At 41.8% G+C, this 18,168-nt stretch overlaps 2 protein-coding genes and 1 long non-coding RNA gene across 3 annotated transcripts; all 3 read right to left on the reverse strand.

The window, feature by feature from the left end:
* Window positions 1-1,253: 1,253 nt before the first annotated feature.
* LOC125372302 (solute carrier family 49 member 4 homolog) lies at window positions 1,254-6,391 on the reverse strand. The gene is made up of 4 exons (XM_048381631.1): window positions 6,078-6,391; window positions 5,486-5,604; window positions 2,642-2,824; window positions 1,254-1,508 (listed from the first exon to the last, which is right to left on the reverse strand). Exons 1-4 carry the CDS (start codon window positions 6,386-6,388, stop codon window positions 1,360-1,362), a joined length of 762 nt encoding a protein of 253 aa, XP_048237588.1. The 5' UTR covers window positions 6,389-6,391; the 3' UTR covers window positions 1,254-1,359.
* Window positions 6,392-9,099: 2,708 nt separating this feature from the next.
* LOC125372338 lies at window positions 9,100-10,113 on the reverse strand. The gene is made up of 3 exons (XR_007218078.1): window positions 10,031-10,113; window positions 9,544-9,594; window positions 9,100-9,229 (listed from the first exon to the last, which is right to left on the reverse strand). It is a non-coding gene; the product is annotated as an uncharacterized LOC125372338 (long non-coding RNA).
* Window positions 10,114-10,706: 593 nt separating this feature from the next.
* LOC124135892 (solute carrier family 49 member 4 homolog) lies at window positions 10,707-13,538 on the reverse strand. The gene is made up of 5 exons (XM_048382471.1): window positions 13,473-13,538; window positions 12,743-12,986; window positions 12,067-12,157; window positions 11,013-11,176; window positions 10,707-10,768 (listed from the first exon to the last, which is right to left on the reverse strand). Exons 1-5 carry the CDS (start codon window positions 13,536-13,538, stop codon window positions 10,707-10,709), a joined length of 627 nt encoding a protein of 208 aa, XP_048238428.1.
* Between the last annotated feature and the right edge of the window lie 4,630 nt (window positions 13,539-18,168).

Raw genomic sequence — 18,168 nt, forward strand, 5'->3', positions numbered from 1 at the left:
TTTTGATAAATTTGTAACACTCTGTACATTTAGAACCCCATGCATAATTAATGCTTTAGCTAAATTTATATTTCTTGCTTTTAAAAGGCGTAATAACTTTCTCATTGGCGCTGAAGTTGTCTAACTCTGATATCATGTATTGTATAATGGGCCGGTGGCCCCTTTACTGAAATAAAGCTCTTTCTCTCTCACTCGCTAACAGTGATTGTTCATGTAATCCAGAGTTCTCAATTCACAGGGTCAGGAAGTCAGGTAGACAATGGTTTAACGGTGTGTGGGTGGACCCCTAGTGCCTATACATCAGGGCCAGTGTGGTCAAATAGCTGTTAGCATATGTACTACCTTTGTATAATCAACATGTGGATGGTTGGTGTGGTGCGGGCTGTCTTATTCCACAGTCCTCATGGTGACTCAGTTTACCTAAACATGTTTTTGAGTCATGGGATGCTTGGTATAGTCTCAGTATAACTCTATGAATGATACCGCCTTAATTCACAGGTTTCCAATTTACTTATCACAAAGGAGGCAGAATTAGGGACCTTGAGATCAAATTTTAAAGTAGTAGAAAACTTTGAAATATTGGTGGACAAATTTTCAAACATGTTCAAAGGACTGACCACAAACCCTTTGTCTTTCTTAGTCGTAATCCTACAATCGACTCTGCTTTTGGCAGATATTTTTTATGAATATGAAAAGAGTTTTGTCGCTTGTATTCATACTTGCATAGTTTTTTACTTTTGACATGATCAAGTATACCAATATGGCTAAAATGAGTGGGAAAGGACATGGTCTAAGGTGAGTGTGTCACCAAATGTCTGTACTTAATGTCTCTACATATCACAGATACATCTGCTTGGGTCATAGATTTGCTCATATTAAAATGAGGAAAACGCTTCAGTGTTGTCATTGGGGGCACGGGTGGCCCAGTCGTCTAAGCCGCCGCGATTCGCTGTGCAGAGTTGCGTCCCTTGGGCACGCCAGAAACCTATGCTTGTGGGTTCGAATCCCGGTTCGCCCCGATTATGTTTCTAGGTTTGTCAGCACCATACCCGTGCTCGTGGGTTTCACCGAAGTGGTAAACGTCTTAGACCTGCATCACTTCGGGCTTTCCTCCCAAATTAAGCTGACACGCCTTGATATAACTGGAATACTGTTAAAAGCGGCGTTAAACCCAACTCACCCAGTCACTCAAACTATTCATATTACATTCACATTCACAAAAAAAGCTCATTTCCTACAAACATGTAGCACCAAAATAGTTTTATTGAAACGAGTCAGTGAAGAACAGCAACATTGATGAAGCAAGTTCTAAGCAGGTCTGTAAGGTGTCTCTCCTTCAGCAACAACACAGCAGCAAGCTCACGACAGGGATGGATCTATAACCCGAGATGTGTCCTCCTGTACAGACCTGTCTACCTCAAGACGGAGATGTCTCTCCTTCAGCAACAACACAAGAGGTGATGTCACAGCAAACGTTACAACCACAGCCCAGTTTAGCCACACGCGCCCTGTAAAAACACGTGTAAAGCATGAAGCATATAGAGGTTTGTAAATATAAAATACATGCAAAGCATGAAGCATATAGAGGTTTGTAAATATAAAACACATGTAAAGCATGAAGCATATAGAGGTTTGTAAATATAAAACACACGTAAAGCATGAAGCACATAGAGGTTTGTAAATATAAAACACACGTAAAGCATGAAGCATATAGAGGTTTGTAAATATAAAACACATGTAAAGCATGAAGCATATAGAGGTTTGTAAATATAAAACACATGTAAAGCATGAGTGAGTGAGTTGGGTTTAACGCCGCTTTTAACAGTATTCCAGTTATATCGCGGCGTGTCAGCTTAATGTGGGAGGAAAGCCCTAATTGATGCATGTCTCAGACGTTTACCACTTCGGTGAAACCCACGAGCACGGGTATGGTGCTGACAAACCTAGAAACATAATCGGGGCGAACCGGGATTCGAACCCACAATCATAGGTTTCCGGCGTGCCCCAGGGACCCAACTCTGCACAGCGAATCGCGGCGCCTTAGACGACTGGGCTACCCGTGCCCCCTGTAAAGCATGAAGCATATAGAGGTTTGTAAATATAAAACACATGTAAAGCATGAAGCAAATAGAGGTTTGTAAATATAAAACGTCAACGCTTGAGATAACCATTCTCAATTAGCCAACGAAACAGATTCCATTGGGCGTAAAAGGCAAACTAGTGGTGAAATGTATATGACTGAAACACCGAAGACACCAGGTGTTCCCGAAATGGGTAAGCATGTCCTGCTCTACCGGTAGCTCCCACCACTCACACATTTTATATAATTGGATGGGTTCCTAGAAGGGACATTGTCGCGTTGTCGCATTGTCGCATTGTCGCTCTTGCAAAAGCAAGAAAAAAGTGGCAAAATTAACCAAAGCGCGACAACGCGACACATTTTGACCTTGAAAATGTCGCGTTATGGCATTGTCGCCTTTTGATAAAATAAAAAAAAAGATTATTCAAAGCCCGACAGTGCGACAAATTGCTAAAATGTCGCGTTGTCGCATTGTCGCAATGTCCCATCCTCGGATTCCATATATTTCTGAGAAGCTGAAATGAAAGTCTGAACAGATAGGCGTTTGTCCCCATGCCTCACCTAACTGTGGTATCATATAAGCCAGGAGACACGTCAGCGCTCCTATATGGTAGAACAGGTTGAGAACGCCGTTCGCTGTCCCCTCCCCTATAGGATAGGTGAGTTCACAACCCAGTTCAAAGAAAAGAGGTATAGTTGACCCGCCAGCCACGACGCCGATGATGACCAAACCATACAACATGGCTGAAAACAGTTGGTATAACATGTTGGGCATTGGATATAGACAAAGAATACATTTGTGTGGGCACCGTGGTCGATCTCTGCAATAACCTTCTCGAGTGTGCGCTACCTTATTGTATGACCTGGGAAAACATTGAACCCGACGCGTTGATCGAATATTCGCACTATATGTACAAATGCAAAAATGCAGGTTTCGATATAACGAGGGAGTGAGCGAGTTGGGTCTTAGGCCGCCTTCAGCATTCATCCGGGGTTTTCACGGCAGAATGGGTTTCATCCATGTGGTAAAGTCCAACCCGGGCTTTCGGCGTGACGAGCCATCGCGTAAACCACTGGACTACCCACCGGTGTAGTAGGCTCCAAAGACTCCTCCTAGATTTGACTCTAGAGTCATATGGCCTAGGCTCACATGACTCCCCTAGCCAGGCTCAAAACATTCCCTCTGTTTTGAATTAAAATGATTTCAGAAAAGATCAAACGTATCTTGTATTATAAAGGTTTTAAACCCCTCTTTCTTATTTTCTATTCTGAAATGTCAGGTTAAGAACGAGCCCCAATATTGTATCAGCTGTGTTAGAACCAGTTATTTTATTACCGTTTTATATTTAACTTTATTTGGAAAAACTCAAGGTGTCTCTCTTAAATCACTATACTTTTCTTAACCTATAATTTATTTTCAGAATACTCCCTGTGTCCTACATCCAATTCTTGAGTATCAGGCTCAAACTACTCCCCCTATTCTATATCCAATTCTTTCATATTATAGATGATTTACTATATATGTTAAGGAACTCTATTGCCTTATTCGCTGTAAATTACATGAAACGTTACCATAGCTCCCATGCACTGTAATAATTAAATATTCTGTTTTAATGTATGTTTGTCTGAAAATTGCATTGTCAGTTATCTATGTGTGCATGTACACAGTCTTTCCAACTACGTTTGGATTTTCAAAGTCGCGTTTCAGTTCCAAACAACAGACACGCCGATGCATGTTTATATACACAACAACATCTAGCAGTTGCACGCGTATATGTAACGCAATCTATGCAGTTGGTCGTTGAACACGCACGCCCCTATGACTCCTGGGGTATGTTTGCCCAAGGACGAAGAAAGTGATGAAACTGAAGCGGTCTTAAGGTTCAAAAGAAATCTCTCAAGCCCAAATAATAATCTTCTTTATATATTAGCGCCCTTGTGCTTATTAAACAAATGATTGCTAAAAGGGATGTTTAACTAAATGCGACATTGAAGTCGCCAGGGGGTGGGGCGAGTACACTCAAGGTGTGGTGACAAGGTGAGGAGTTTATTACACGTTGTGGTGACGGGGGGTATACTCACGGAGTGACAAGGTGAGGAGTTCATTACACGTTGTTGTGACGGGGGATATACTCACGGAGTGACAAGGTGAGGAGTTTATTACACGTTGTTGTGACGGGGGATATACTCACGGAGTGACAAGGTGAGGAGTTTAGTACACGTTGTGGTGACGGGGGATATACTCACGGAGTGACAAGGTCAGGAGTTTATTACACGTTGTGGTGACGGGGGATATACTCACAGAGTGACAAGGTGAGGAGTTTAGTACACGTTGTGGTGACGGGGGATATACTCACAGAGTGACAAGGTGAGGAGTTTATTACACGTTGTGGTGACGGGGGATATACTCACGGAGTGACAAGGTGGGGAGTTTATTACACGTTGTGGTGACGGGGGATATACTCACGGAGTGACAAGGTGAGGAGTTTATTACACGTTGTTGTGACGGGGGATATACTCACGGAGTGACAAGGTGAGGAGTTTAGTACACGTTGTGGTGACGGGGATATACTCACGGAGTGACAAGGTGAGGAGTTTATTACACGTTGTGGTGACGGGGGATATACTCACAGAGTGACAAGGTGAAGAGTTTAGTACACGTTGTTGTGACGGGGGATATACTCACAGAGTGACAAGGTGAGGAGTTTATTACACGTTGTGGTGACGGGGGATATACTCACGGAGTGACAAGGTGGGGAGTTTATTACACGTTGTGGTGACGGGGGATATACTCACAGAGTGACAAGGTGAGGAGTTTATTACACGTTGTGGTGACGGGGGATATACTCACGGAGTGACAAGGTCAGGAGTTTATTACACGTTGTGGTGACGGGGGATATACTCACGGAGTGACAAGGTGGGAAGTTTATTACACGTTGTGGTGACGGGGGATATACTCACGGAGTGACAAGGTGAGGAGTTTATTACACGTTGTGGTGACGGGGGATATACTCACGGAGTGACAAGGTGAGGAGTTTATTACACGTTGTGGTGACGGGGGATATACTCACGGAGTGACAAGGTGGGGAGTTTATTACACGTTGTGGTGACGGGGGATATACTCACGGAGTGACAAGGTGAGGAGTTTATTACACGTTGTTGTGACGGGGGATATACTCACGGAGTGACAAGGTGAAGAGTTTAGTGCAGGCCATGGTGACGGGGGGATATACTCACGGATTGACAAGGTGTGGAGTTTAGTGCAGGCCATGGTGACGGGGGGATATACTCACCGAGTGACAAGGTGAGGAGTTTAGTGCAGGCCATGGTGACGGGGGGATATACTCTCGGAGTAACAAGGTGACGAGTTTTGTGCAGGCCATGGTGACGGGGGGATATACTCACGGAGTGACAAGGTGAGGAGTTTAGTGCTGGCCATGGTGACGGGTAGGAAGCAGCCGGCCGTGATGAGGCTGAGGCCTGAGATGAACCACTTCATGTGTCGGGGGAACCTGTCACCCAGTCTGGAAGAGACCCAACATACCGATTATTAAACAAAACTGTGACGCCATGTGTTTCGGTGACAAAGAAATGCAGAGAAAAACCAACTAATTGGAAATCCCGATAGATATGAACGAACACAATATAAAAGGATTGGGTATTCCACAACGAGTTTGAATTTTTGGAATATTCTATCAGTAAAATTCAGCTTAGAATTAAATTAAATATTAAATAAGGTTGAAAATGTTTAAAACTGGACATGACACCTATGGTATGTTGGCTATGATACGTGGAGTGAGTGAGTGAGGATTTACGCCGCTTTTAGCAATCTTCCAACAATATCACGGCGGGGGACACCAGAAATGGGCTTCACACATCGTACCCATGTCGGGAATCGAACCCGGGTCTTCGGCGTGACGAGCGAACGCTTTAACCACTAGTCTACCCGACCGCCCCTATAATACGTGGAGGTTTAATGACACCGACTGATGCCTACCTTGCTGTGAGGAGAACCGAGACACACATCGTCACAAAGGAGTAGAAGCCGATCCAGCCTGCCTGCTTCTGGGTGACGCCGGTGGGTTTCAGGTTGAGACTGAGGGTCCCCACCCAGGCTGCACTGCTCCCCCCGGACATCATGTAGAGACACGACAGGAGCCAGAAGCTCGGGTGTCTGGAAGACGTCATCAGATACAGCCCAGCCAGAACAACCTGGTTCACCACCCAACGGTTCCTTAGTCGTAAGTCGGATGTTTGAGTGAGTGAGTGAGTTGGGCTTAACGCCGCTTTTAACAGTATTCCAGTCATATCACGGCGTGTCAGCTTAATGTGGGAGGAAAGCCCGAAGTGATGCAGGTCTCAGACGTTTACCACTTCGGTGAAACCCACGAGCACGGGTATGGTGCTGACAAACCTAGAAACATAATCGGGGCGAACCGGGATTCGAACCCACAATCATAGGTTTCTGGCGTGCCCAAGGGACGCAACTCTGCACAGCGAATCGCGGCGCCTTAGACGACTGGGCCATCCGTGCCCCCTCGGATGTTTGAAGATTACGATGGTGATAATTGGTCTAATGAGGCATCTAACATGGTTGTACGCTCTATAGGACACTCGTCGGAGCCATTTACCGTTCCAAGCCCTATGTTTACCATGTTCATGGTTGTGGAATGCCTAGAGGCAGTGAACCATGTAGAACACCATGGACACTCCAACCATGGGAATGCTGTGTCAAATGTAAGGCCGTAACGTGACGATATAGAAACTATAAGTATAACTATATTATATCTACATTAATGTCTTAAACATTAATATGATATGATATATTTATTTATCACATTCCTATCAATTATATGAGCATTTTGCATGTGCAATAGAGAGGGGCATATGACAGGGGTTGTAATAACCAGACCCGTATTACACCCCCTGCCGGGCTGATATGTCTTGTCAACGAATTTTGAATAAGAGATCGATATCAGCCTAGGTGATAACAAATTAGAGAAAATGCGTCGTCTGCTCGTCTGCTCGGACAGCTTTCCCGTGACAATGACTTCCAAACAAGGTAAAAATGTTTTGCATTCACTTGCAAATAGATACATTTTACAAATTTATGTTATGGTATATGATAAAAAGGTTATTTTATGGCAGTTTTCATAGCCCTCAGGTTGATATGGAGGTCTCGGGTTGATATGGGGAATGCTATGAAAACTGTCATACAATAACCCCTAAATATGCAACTACGGGTCACATAAAGACGCAATGGCATGCATTTTCAATGGCCATCGTAATTTCTGATATTCTTTATTCATATTTATTACCATACATATCTCCCCACAAGAAATAAATACTAAGACAAATTAAAAACTTCACATTTTTAAAAGTAATCCCATATATGATATACAACGGACAAATGTATCAGAGAAGGTAATTTTTAATCATTAATGTCCAAAGAAGGATTTTAATTAACGGTGGTAACCATAATTTGTTCCATGCACGGTATTCGGTAATAACATCAACAGTTTAAATCATAAGTCCCAAGCACGAGAATCTGATGGCACACAAGTTCAGTAGCGTGCATGGCCACCATGTGCGTTGACAACTGCCACACAACGCCTCCGCATGGAACTTGTGATGCTTGTGAACACATGATTGGGAAGACGACGCCATTGTTGCTGCAAAATGGTGCCAAGATCTTGCAAATTCTGTGGTTGGTTTTGGAGAGTGCGCAGACTTCTGCCAAGAGCATCCCAGGCGAGTTCGATGGGATTGAGGTCGGGAGACCTTGACGGCCAGTCCATGACGTTGACTCCCGCATTCTGAAGGAAATTCCTTGTCCTTGTGTGGGGTCTGGCATTGTCGTTTTGGAGGATCAAACCGGGTCCATGTGCTGCCATAAAAGGCAGAAGTTCTGGTGCCAGTACCTGGTCGCGGTAAGCAGCAGCGTTGAGGTTGCCACGGATGACAAGAAGCCTGGAACGTGCATTGCCACAGAAAGCACCCCAAACCATGACACTTCCCCCTCGAAATCAACTCCCTGTACACAACACTGGGTGTAACGTTCATGACGGCGCCTCCACACCCTCGCCCTACCATCAGCAAATCGAGGATTAAATCGGGATTCATCACTGAAGACGACTTGATTCCAATTCCTCTGAGTCCATCGTAAGTGTCGCTGTGCCCACAATTGACGTTGACGTCTGTGTAATTGAGTCAGAATCGGCCCGCAGTATGGCCGTCGTGCTTGAAGGTGAGCAGTTCTCAGACGGTTTCGAACAGTTTGCGCACTCAGTCTACCCCTAAACAGTTCATTTCTGGTTGATGTAGCCGTCAAAAATCGGTTGCGGGGGTGACGTAAGACAATCTGACGATCCTCTGCATGTGACGTCACACGTGGTCGACCTGGCCGAGGTTGCTGTAGACGCGTCTGTAAATCATAAACAGTCCGTCGACTACACCCCATCGTCCTTGCGACTTCAGCTACGGACGTTCCCGTCTGCAACATGCCGATGGCACGTTCACGTTGCACATTTGAAAGGCGTGGCATGACAAATGGCCGTAAAGACTTTTGTTTTCTTGTGTTTTTCTTTTTTTGTTAATGACTGCTAACAAGTATGGCTGAAAACACGTGCGGTATTATGGCCACGTGACCAGTTGCACGTGAAAAAACACTTTTGCCACTATAGTGCTGTGCACATGATTTTGATCGATTCACCTGCACAAAAACGGGTGTTATCTAAAGACAATACGTGGCCATTACTGTTTAAATACACAATGAGGGCCCACAATGATAACTGGTCAAAATGTTAAAATTTTAGGATTGTGAAGTTTTTAATTTTGTTCAGTATATATTTATACACATATGGAATATACGTCTCTACATAAAACGACAAACCTTTTCAATAATCATAAGAAATATCTGCTGAAAGTAGATTCCTTTATATCATTCTTAAAACTGTGTTTAACAGATACAAGAAACGCCATTTCATGTTAATTACTATTTTGAAAGACAACCTCCCTACTTTCTGAGGTCTTTCAGTCCCTGCATAAACCCTTCCCTCCCAATGGCGGCAGATGCACTCGGTGGCAATGGGGGACGTCTTGGGAAGTACAGCAACATCATCAACAACAGCAACGCACCGACGCCAGCCTCTAGTGAACAGTTGTTAATTCTCTCAAACGTACTTGTGGAGAGGCATTGTTTCAGTTTCATAAACGCAAGGGTTCCATTAGGGTTTACAATTAAAGAATGTTATATATAGAAAAAACAACTTGTTTGACCATGCCCTGAAAATATCGTGTAGAAAATAACTTGACATAAGCATTTTACTTTGTATGTTTTTAGGACAAGGATATGTACAATCTGGCATATCGTATGTAAGGCTAATTAATGTGTTCATGTAGTGACAGATTCATCACATGATATTTGTGACATTTGATATGAAGAGTGGTGTGTTTATGCTTACCAATATACATCAGGTGCATGATATCTGCCCTTAATTCTGTAACTGGGGGCTCTGAAACAACAGGAAAGAGAAAGAAGTGTTACAATCACTACTATATTGGTATCGACGCTTTACAGATGAATTAGGCAATTAGTTAATGTGCTTGATTGGCAGTGTTCTCAACGTAGTAAGACCTCTAACATGCCATACATACATATGGACGCGGATATTCGCCGAGGAGTTAATAGTAGTCGGTTTTAATCTCACCAGAGCCAAAATGAATATTATTGTATTATTACATTTAGTAAGGCATGTGCTTGACCCTTGACTCAAACCCTCGTTGAAACAAAAATACCCCAAGTCCAAAAGCAAGCCTACAAATCTTTGGCAAGATCAGATGTTTTTCAACGTCAGGCTGGCTCCTTTCTAACATATAAGAAAAGATAATTATACAGAAAGAAAATCTTTAAATATTCTATTTCAGGGGCTAAACGTTAACCAGATTTACCAGATATTTGAGCGCCTTCAATGCACGTTTCTGTGACGTTACTTCCCTCATCTTCTTTATATTGTGTACTGTCCCACTCATACCTAAAAAGTAAGACATTATTGTAAACTAGTTCAATGTTGTATTCAGTTGCGATGTCAACTGGTCACCATCTTCCCGAGGCAAGGGCGTTAACTGACTATAAATGTCCAGTTTCCACCCTTGCCGTGCTAGGCTGGAATTTCTGGACCAGATCGTAGCGCCACCAGTGGCTATTACGAGTTATGTCCCTTGTCGGTCCCTTCTATTGACCAATCAGATTCCATCTCTCATATCACTTGCATTTGCTACAGACAAAATGGTGGCGCCCAGTCAAAACGATCTGAAGGATAATCAAGATCTATATTGTAATAAACGGGTCTTACTTCGCGAAGTGCATCAGATCACTTTGAGCACCTTGATGAAAAACATGAAAAGGGTTGCAAAATATATGTCGACGCCCAGATTGGACTATGCAAAGACTCGTTAGTCCAGCCAAAATGTAACTCCGGAACCCCAGCCCAGTTCGGCAAGCGTGGGAACTGGACTTTTATAGCCAGTTAACGCCCTAGCCTCGGGAAAATCATTGGTCACATTCATAGAGTGTCAAAATAGAATCGTAGGAACAAGGTAATAAGGCTCGACAAACCTACGTACCTCACCTTGCAAAGTTCTTCGCTGTGCAATTCCTATGTGTTATCTCGGGAACAGCAAGGGGTGCTGTAAGTAAAAACTAACTAAAGCCACAAGAGATTACGGATTAACAAGCCAAGCATTCATTCACTAGGAAGTCATACGTAACGATTCGTGTTATTGAAAGGTTAATTTGTATATAACATGTCTTCAGAAAGAAAATACAGCATAAATGTTTAAAAAAATAAATCTGACGAAATAGTATTTGTTTGTGACGTCATGAGCAGTGGATACATCAGAATTGAATTATTTAGTCCCTCAAACATCTTACCTACAATAAAGGACACAGCCAGGGCGACAAACTTGGACATGGCGGCGAGTGCTGTGGCGGTCGTACGTTCATGAGGTGGGAACCAGAGCGACGACAACACAGGGGGCGCTGCTGTACTGACAGGGCTAGCCAGGCCATTGCACAGTTGTCCAAGGTGCATGGTCCTGTAGATGTGTGAGTGAGTGAGTGAGTTTGGTTTATTGTCGCGTTTAGCAATCTTGTATATATGTAAATAACGACAAAACCATTTTCATAATCTGTAGTCCATTGTACGATTGTGAGTATATCATAAGCATGTGTTGATGAATCACTATTAAATCATACCAGATGGTCGCGATAGGGTGAGCGTGTCCTGCCCCACCGGTACCGGTGAAGCCCGTCACAAACACATGCCAAGGCACGTCAATTACGACTTGTTGAATTGTGGAGGCTTATAGCATTGTGTATCCAAACAAAGAGTGAGGTTTAAGATGTAAGCAATATGCCAGCCATATCAAGGCGGCCTATAAAGCATTGACTCTGGAACAGACAAACCTGTGTTTGATATTATGAGCAGCATCAGATGTAGTAGGGGTTCGATTTCACACAATCATGCAAGTCACCAAACCTGACAACCGGGTTCATTTCTTCCTTTCGTACGCCAAGCATGGGTTGCTGGCGACCTGCGTACCCCATATGTCAGTTAAAGGGTGGTGAGGTAGCCAAGTGGTTAAATCGTTCGTTCGCTACGCCGATGACCCGGATTCGATTCCCCTCAAGGGTACATTGTGTGAAGCCCTTTTCTGGTATCTGCCGCCGTGATATCTTTGGAATATTGCTAAAAGCGGCGTAAAACTATACTCACTCACTCACATCTGGGTTACTTCTGAAGAAAAGGTAGGGGTAGAGGAGCGTTGCACCGCAGTCAGGTGATGAGAGAAAGATGTACGTTTAAGTGAATGCTATTTAATCGCAATCGACATTATGTCAGTTCCATCATGGCGACCTATACAAACATGGGACACTGGGGACAAATCCTACCCCACGGGTTGACATGAAACATGTGTGAACTGACCATCTGACCCAAGGAGGGTCTGAAGTTATACATCTGATTGCACACCCCAGTGTGATGGAGAAAAGTCCGAGAAGACACGACACTCGCAAACCTAGAACAGGAACACATTCATCCAGTATATTCTATAGACCCAGGGACATTTGTCATCTTCAATAGTAGTTGCATTATACATATATGTTAAAAGATGTCACACTCGGATTTATTATTTTAGTAAAGAAAAACTTAAATTATCTGAAAATATATAATCGTGAAATGATAGGTCATCTCACTTGCTTAAACCAACATGTTGTGTCTGCCTTAGTAACATCGAGTGAGTAGCTGTGCCTCTCCTGAAAACACCATCTTTTGCCAACATAAATATTTAGTATAAAACGTCAACGCCACAGAAGAACCAGGCTCTATACTCCCACGAAACAGATTCCAGAAACAGAAGTCAAAATAGCGATGAAATTTCTATGAATGGATCGTACAAGATGAGTGCTGACACCAGGTGCTCGCGAAAAGAATAAGCATGTCCTGCCCTATCAGGTAAATGGCACCTGCCATTCATACAATTTGCACAAACAAGTAAGTATTTATTGCCTATTGTAAGTATTGTAAACAACCTGGCACGACATCAAGATTACAAGACACTAGAGTTAAGGCAGGCTGTGTACCCCGAGATACAGGCGTGTACCTTTAGTGTCCAGCAGCCAGGAATACAGGGGCATGAAGAGGAAGAACATGATGGGTCCCCAGTTGGCGATGACGGTGATGTCAGTTCTGCTCCACTCAAAGGCAGAGACGGCTGTTTTGGAAATAGGCTGGAAGGTGTTGTAGACCAGGGACTGGAGACCGACCAAGAACGCATAGGCGATGAGAATATACCAGCGTCTGCTGTAGACCTTCAGCCTCAAACCTGCCTCCACTGTTACCTCTGTCTGAAAATGTTTTTTTAACAGATACATTAGACTGACGCATATTAAATTGAAAAGGAGCCCCAGTGACATGGGAGATTCAGAACCTGTGGAAAATCTAGACTTGCTTCATTCAGGGCTATAGCATTTCAGTAAGGGCTGGGCGTAAGGGGGAAATATGTTTCTGAGACTGTGAGACAGACTACTGACACACGTGTAACATGGAATGTGTAATATAATCCAGGATATAAGATATAATCCATGAAAATGTCAGGGATGATATAAAATGCTAGAATCGCTCAGTGAATAAAACATTCACATACACAATACTCAAAAACACTGAAAATTTATCCCTTCACTCCATATTCCCTGAAATGAAACAATTCTTACATAAACATACCATTTCTCTCTCATCAGTAAACATATATGTCAGTCAGGGATTACTGTAACAATTCTATTCTGTGTCGATAGATTTTCTGATGAATTAAATCAGCTGACATCAAATTGTACTTTGACTCTCTCGTTGTCCGAATTGGCCTTTAATAGATGCAGTTGAATATTTTCTTCAAGCTCCATCTAACTGGTTGTATGTGTCCAGATGGGTGAACCTATACGGCTGCACCCAGACACATATACCCGGATACATATACATAGATGCATATACCCGGATACATATACCCAAATACATGTATTGTATTCCGATACAGATACCCGGATACATATACCCGGATACATATACCCAGATGCATATACCCAGATACATATACCCAAATGCATATACCCAGATACATATACCCAGATGCATATACCTAGATACATTTACCCAGATACATGTGCCCGATGCATATACCCAGATACATGTGCCCTGATGCATATACCCAGATACATGTGCCCGATGCATAAACCCAGATACATTTGCCCTGATGCATAAACCCAGATACATATACCCAGATGCATATACCTAGATACATATACCAGATACATATACCCAGATACATGTGCCCGATGCATATACCAGATACATTTGCCCCGATGCATATACCAGATACATATATCCAGATGCATATACCTAGATACATATACCCAGATACATATATCCAGATGCATATACCTAGATACATATACCCAAATACATGTATTGTATTCCGATACAGATACCCGGATGCATATACCAAGATGAATATACGCAGATTTATATAACCAAGATACATATACCCAGACCAATATATATTTACCCACGTGCATATATACCCACATCTACATGTATGTACCTAGATGCATGTACACACGTGCGTATAACCAGATGCATATACCAGATACATATACCCAGATGCATAAACCCAGATACATGTATCAGATACATGAACCCGGATTCATATAGCAAGATACATATGCGCAGACCAACATATATGTACCCGCATGCAAATAAATCCAAATGAACATGTATGAACCCAGATGCATGTACACACGTGATATACCAGATAAATGTACCCAGATACATACTTTAAAAGCATATACCCAGATGTATATGAAAGATACATATACCCAGATGCATGAACACACATACATATATCCAGATGCATATACTCAGAAGCATGTACACACATACATATATCCAGATGCATATACTCAGATGCATGTACACACATACATATATCCAGATGCATATACTCAGATGCATGTACACACATACATATATCCAGATGCATATACTGAGATGCATGTACATACATACATATATCCAGATGCATATACTCAGATGCATGTACACACATACATATACCCAGATGCATGTACACACATACATATATCCAGATGCATATACTCAGATGCATGTATACACATACATATACCCAGATGCATGTACACATATACATATATCCAGATGCATATACCAAGATGCATGCACATACATACATATATCCAGATGCATATACCCAGATACGTATAGCCAGTAGTTGAGGACATTACCTTGTCGGGTATAGCAACACGTGGATTGTTTAGTTGGCTAACTCTGGACGGAAACTGGCGTTTGTGTACAGGAGGATATTGAACTTCAGGGCCAGTCGTTGAACCCAGCAATGGCGTGTGTGCGTCGTCCATTCTCTGGTATTGCTTGCAAGAAAATAGAAACACTTTATCATTTAAAAACAGAACTGCTACACTCATTGTTAGGTAAAGGCATTGCGCCAGGCATTCGAGCAACACTGGACGTGACACAAAAGTAAATGTGTTAACTGTGATAAATGAAAATAGGTTTAAAGCATTTTTAGTAAGGTTTAAATAAAGGAATCCAACATTTGGTCAGGCATGTTTTGTTTATCGACTACTGTAATGGTAAACAAACCATATCTATATCCTAGAATGTGGGGCATTGTGTTAATTCAAAGTACTGCAAATATCACAGCAAAACTAAAATATGAGAAGTTAATGTGCCTTTATGACAATTGAGAGGTTATATTATATGTTACTGTTAATGTGTAAAGTGACTTAAAATTCACTTAGGTAATTTAAAAAACGCCATGTTTTTACATTTTACAATTATTGTGCCATTTATTATATTTTGATAACGAATAAAAACCATTTTTATGCATTATTTCATCACCCATTAACTGAAAATTATAGGATTATGTACATATATTATTTTGTTTGGCTTCTAATACTATCATAATTAGTCTAGTGTGATTTTATCTCACTGAAAAATAATCGTAAAATGACTGAAATGTTTTGGCATTTTGTAACATATATAACTTTGTATATATAACGAAGACAATAACACATATTAAAAGGGGCGCGGGTGTCCCAACTGTCTAAGACTCCGGAATTCGCTGTGCAGAGTTTTGTGTCCTTATACGTGACAGAAACATATGATTCTGGTATCGAATCACAGATTTGCCCTGTTAATATTTAGTTTGCCTGCACCACACCCGTGAGTTTCACTATAGTTGCAAACGTCTAAGATGGACATCACCTCGGGTCTTGTCAAAGCGGCGTTAACCACATTCACCATTTTAGTTAGATCCTTCAAGTAGCAATGCACACTATTACGGAATATTTAAAGCACATATTCAAAATACACATGTTACTAAAATTTCGTCAACTACATACCTATCTACTATCTACGGTCATATACGATCATATGCGGTAAACTAAAAACGTTCAACTGTTTAACATATTTTATTGTTCATATTTTACAAGTGAAGTGGCTGTATACCTATTCTAAAAACTTCAAAGCGATAAAAGCATTCCGTTATAATGATACGATCATACATAACATTTAGAATGAGTGTTGAAAATCTCTTGTCGTCAATATCACAGCCAAAATAAAGCATGACACAATTATGTGGCCAATTACACTACGGCTTATTATATACCACACTTTTCAATGTGATATCATCATTAATCCAGGCAATAGGAAAACAACTTACTATTTGTGGAGAATAGTTTACACGTCACTTAGTGACCGCTGTTATCGATGCAAAGACCTTGTGGTTGCTGATACAAGATGCGGTCAGGTGCTGAGAGATAACCGACATATGTACATGAGTAGTTATATACTAGAAACGTACCGGAGATATGTACAGTATGTAGTCCCCTGTCCGGGGAGTGGATGGTCTTTGTCTTAAGAGGCAATGGAGATTGGATGTTCTTTGTCTTGAGGGCAATGGAGAATGGAGATTGGATGGTCTTTGTCTTAAGAGGCAATGGAGATTGGAGATTGGATGGTCTTTATCTTGAGGGCAATGGAGAATGGAGATTGTGTGTTTTTTGTCTTGAGGGCAATGGTGATTGGAGATTGGATGGTCTTTGTCTTGAAGGCAATGGAGAGTGGATGGTCTTTGTCTTGAGGGTAAAAGAGAATGGAGATTGGATGGTCTTTGTCTTGAGGGCAATGGAGAATGGAAATTGGATGGTCTTTGTCTTGAGGGCAATGGAGAATGGAGATTGGATGGTCTTTGTCTTGAGGGTAAAAGAGAATGGAGATTCGGTGGTCTTTGTCTTGAGGGCAATGGAGAATGGAAATTGGATGGTCTTTGTCTTGAGGGCAATGGAGAATGGAAATTGGATGGTCTTTGTCTTGAGGGCAATGGAGAATGGAAATTGGATGGTCTTTGTCTTGAGGGCAATGGAGAATGGAGATTGGATGGTCTTTGTCTTGAGGGCAGTGGAGAATGGAGATTCGGTGGTCTTTGTCTTGAGGGCAATGGAGAATGGAAATTGGATGGTCTTTGTCTTGAAGGCAATGGAGAATGGAAATTGGATGGTCTTTGTCTTGAGGGCAATGGAGAATGGAAATTGGATGGTCTTTGTCTTGAGGGCAATGGAGAATGGAAATTGGATGGTCTTTGTCTTGAGGGCAATGGAACATGGAGATGGGATGGCCATTGCCAAAGAAGCGGTGGTGAATGGGAATTGGATTGATACCATGCTTGCCATGTATGTATGCCATGGGACCCTCTCATGTGTGTGTGTGTGTGTGTGTGTGTGTGTGTGTGTGTGTGTGTGTGTGTGTGTGTGTGTGTGTGTGCGTGTGTGTGTGTGTTACTGTATTATCTTGGATATTTTATTATAAGTTATGCACGTGTGCAACCATACACTCATCAGCACTCTATACGGTATGTCCACACGTCACTGCATTTCTACGTGTGTCTCGTGCCCTTGAGAATGTTGTTACCCGTGTCGTCAAAATATCTGTGTATAATGATCATGTTAAAAAAAATTATCACCATAAATAATAACCACCCTTTTACAATAAATCATGCATGTCACGTGGTCAGGGACTTCTGGTTTTGAATGTAATTTCACATAAGAGCATACTAAATAATATCCTCCATGAGACTTTCAAGAAATGTATAATCTTTTTGTTATATTTGACTGTTATCAAGAATATTTCAATTCAACTCTTAGTTGAAATTATCACATAGCGTGATTTGTAAATATAATATTTCAAACTTAAGTATAAAAAGTCATACACATTAACTGAAGATCCATACATATAGATTTCTAAGGGCCATTGTTGTCAAATTATATTTACTAAGAAAGTTTTTGTAATCCTTTAACAAAGCAGAAACATTTTTACATTGACAGAAATATTGAGTGTCGTCTTCCACATTATCACAAACTTCACAGATGGGGCTAACTTGACCATATATTTTGAATAACCATTTTCGACAAGGAACAATATTATAAATAACATTGAACTACA

The sequence above is a fragment of the Haliotis rufescens genome, unplaced genomic scaffold, assembly GCF_023055435.1.
Source record: "Haliotis rufescens isolate VD_foot unplaced genomic scaffold, xgHalRufe1.0.p SCAF_4, whole genome shotgun sequence".
Classification (NCBI taxonomy): Eukaryota; Metazoa; Mollusca; class Gastropoda; order Lepetellida; family Haliotidae; genus Haliotis; species Haliotis rufescens.

What these genes read in the sequence shown, in the direction of transcription:
- LOC125372302 (XM_048381631.1), bottom strand. Translation starts at nt 6,388, where the DNA reads ATGACTGGAATACTGTTAAAAGCGGCGTTAAGCCCAACTCACTCACTC. An exon ending in TCGGTTCTCCTCACAGCAAG is followed by an intron (nt 5,605 to 6,077) that starts GTAGGCATCAGT and finishes GGTCTCTTCCAG; the next exon opens with ACTGGGTGACAGGTTCCCCC. An exon ending in TTATATGATACCACAGTTAG is followed by an intron (nt 1,509 to 2,641) that starts GTGAGGCATGGG and finishes GTGTTTTTACAG; the next exon opens with GGCGCGTGTGGCTAAACTGG.
- LOC124135892 (XM_048382471.1), bottom strand. Translation starts at nt 13,538, where the DNA reads ATGGAGCTTGAAGAAAATATTCAACTGCATCTATTAAAGGCCAATTCG. An exon ending in CGGACAACGAGAGAGTCAAA is followed by an intron (nt 12,987 to 13,472) that starts GTACAATTTGAT and finishes AAACATTTTCAG; the next exon opens with ACAGAGGTAACAGTGGAGGC. An exon ending in GACCCTCCTTGGGTCAGATG is followed by an intron (nt 11,177 to 12,066) that starts GTCAGTTCACAC and finishes ACACATCTACAG; the next exon opens with GACCATGCACCTTGGACAAC.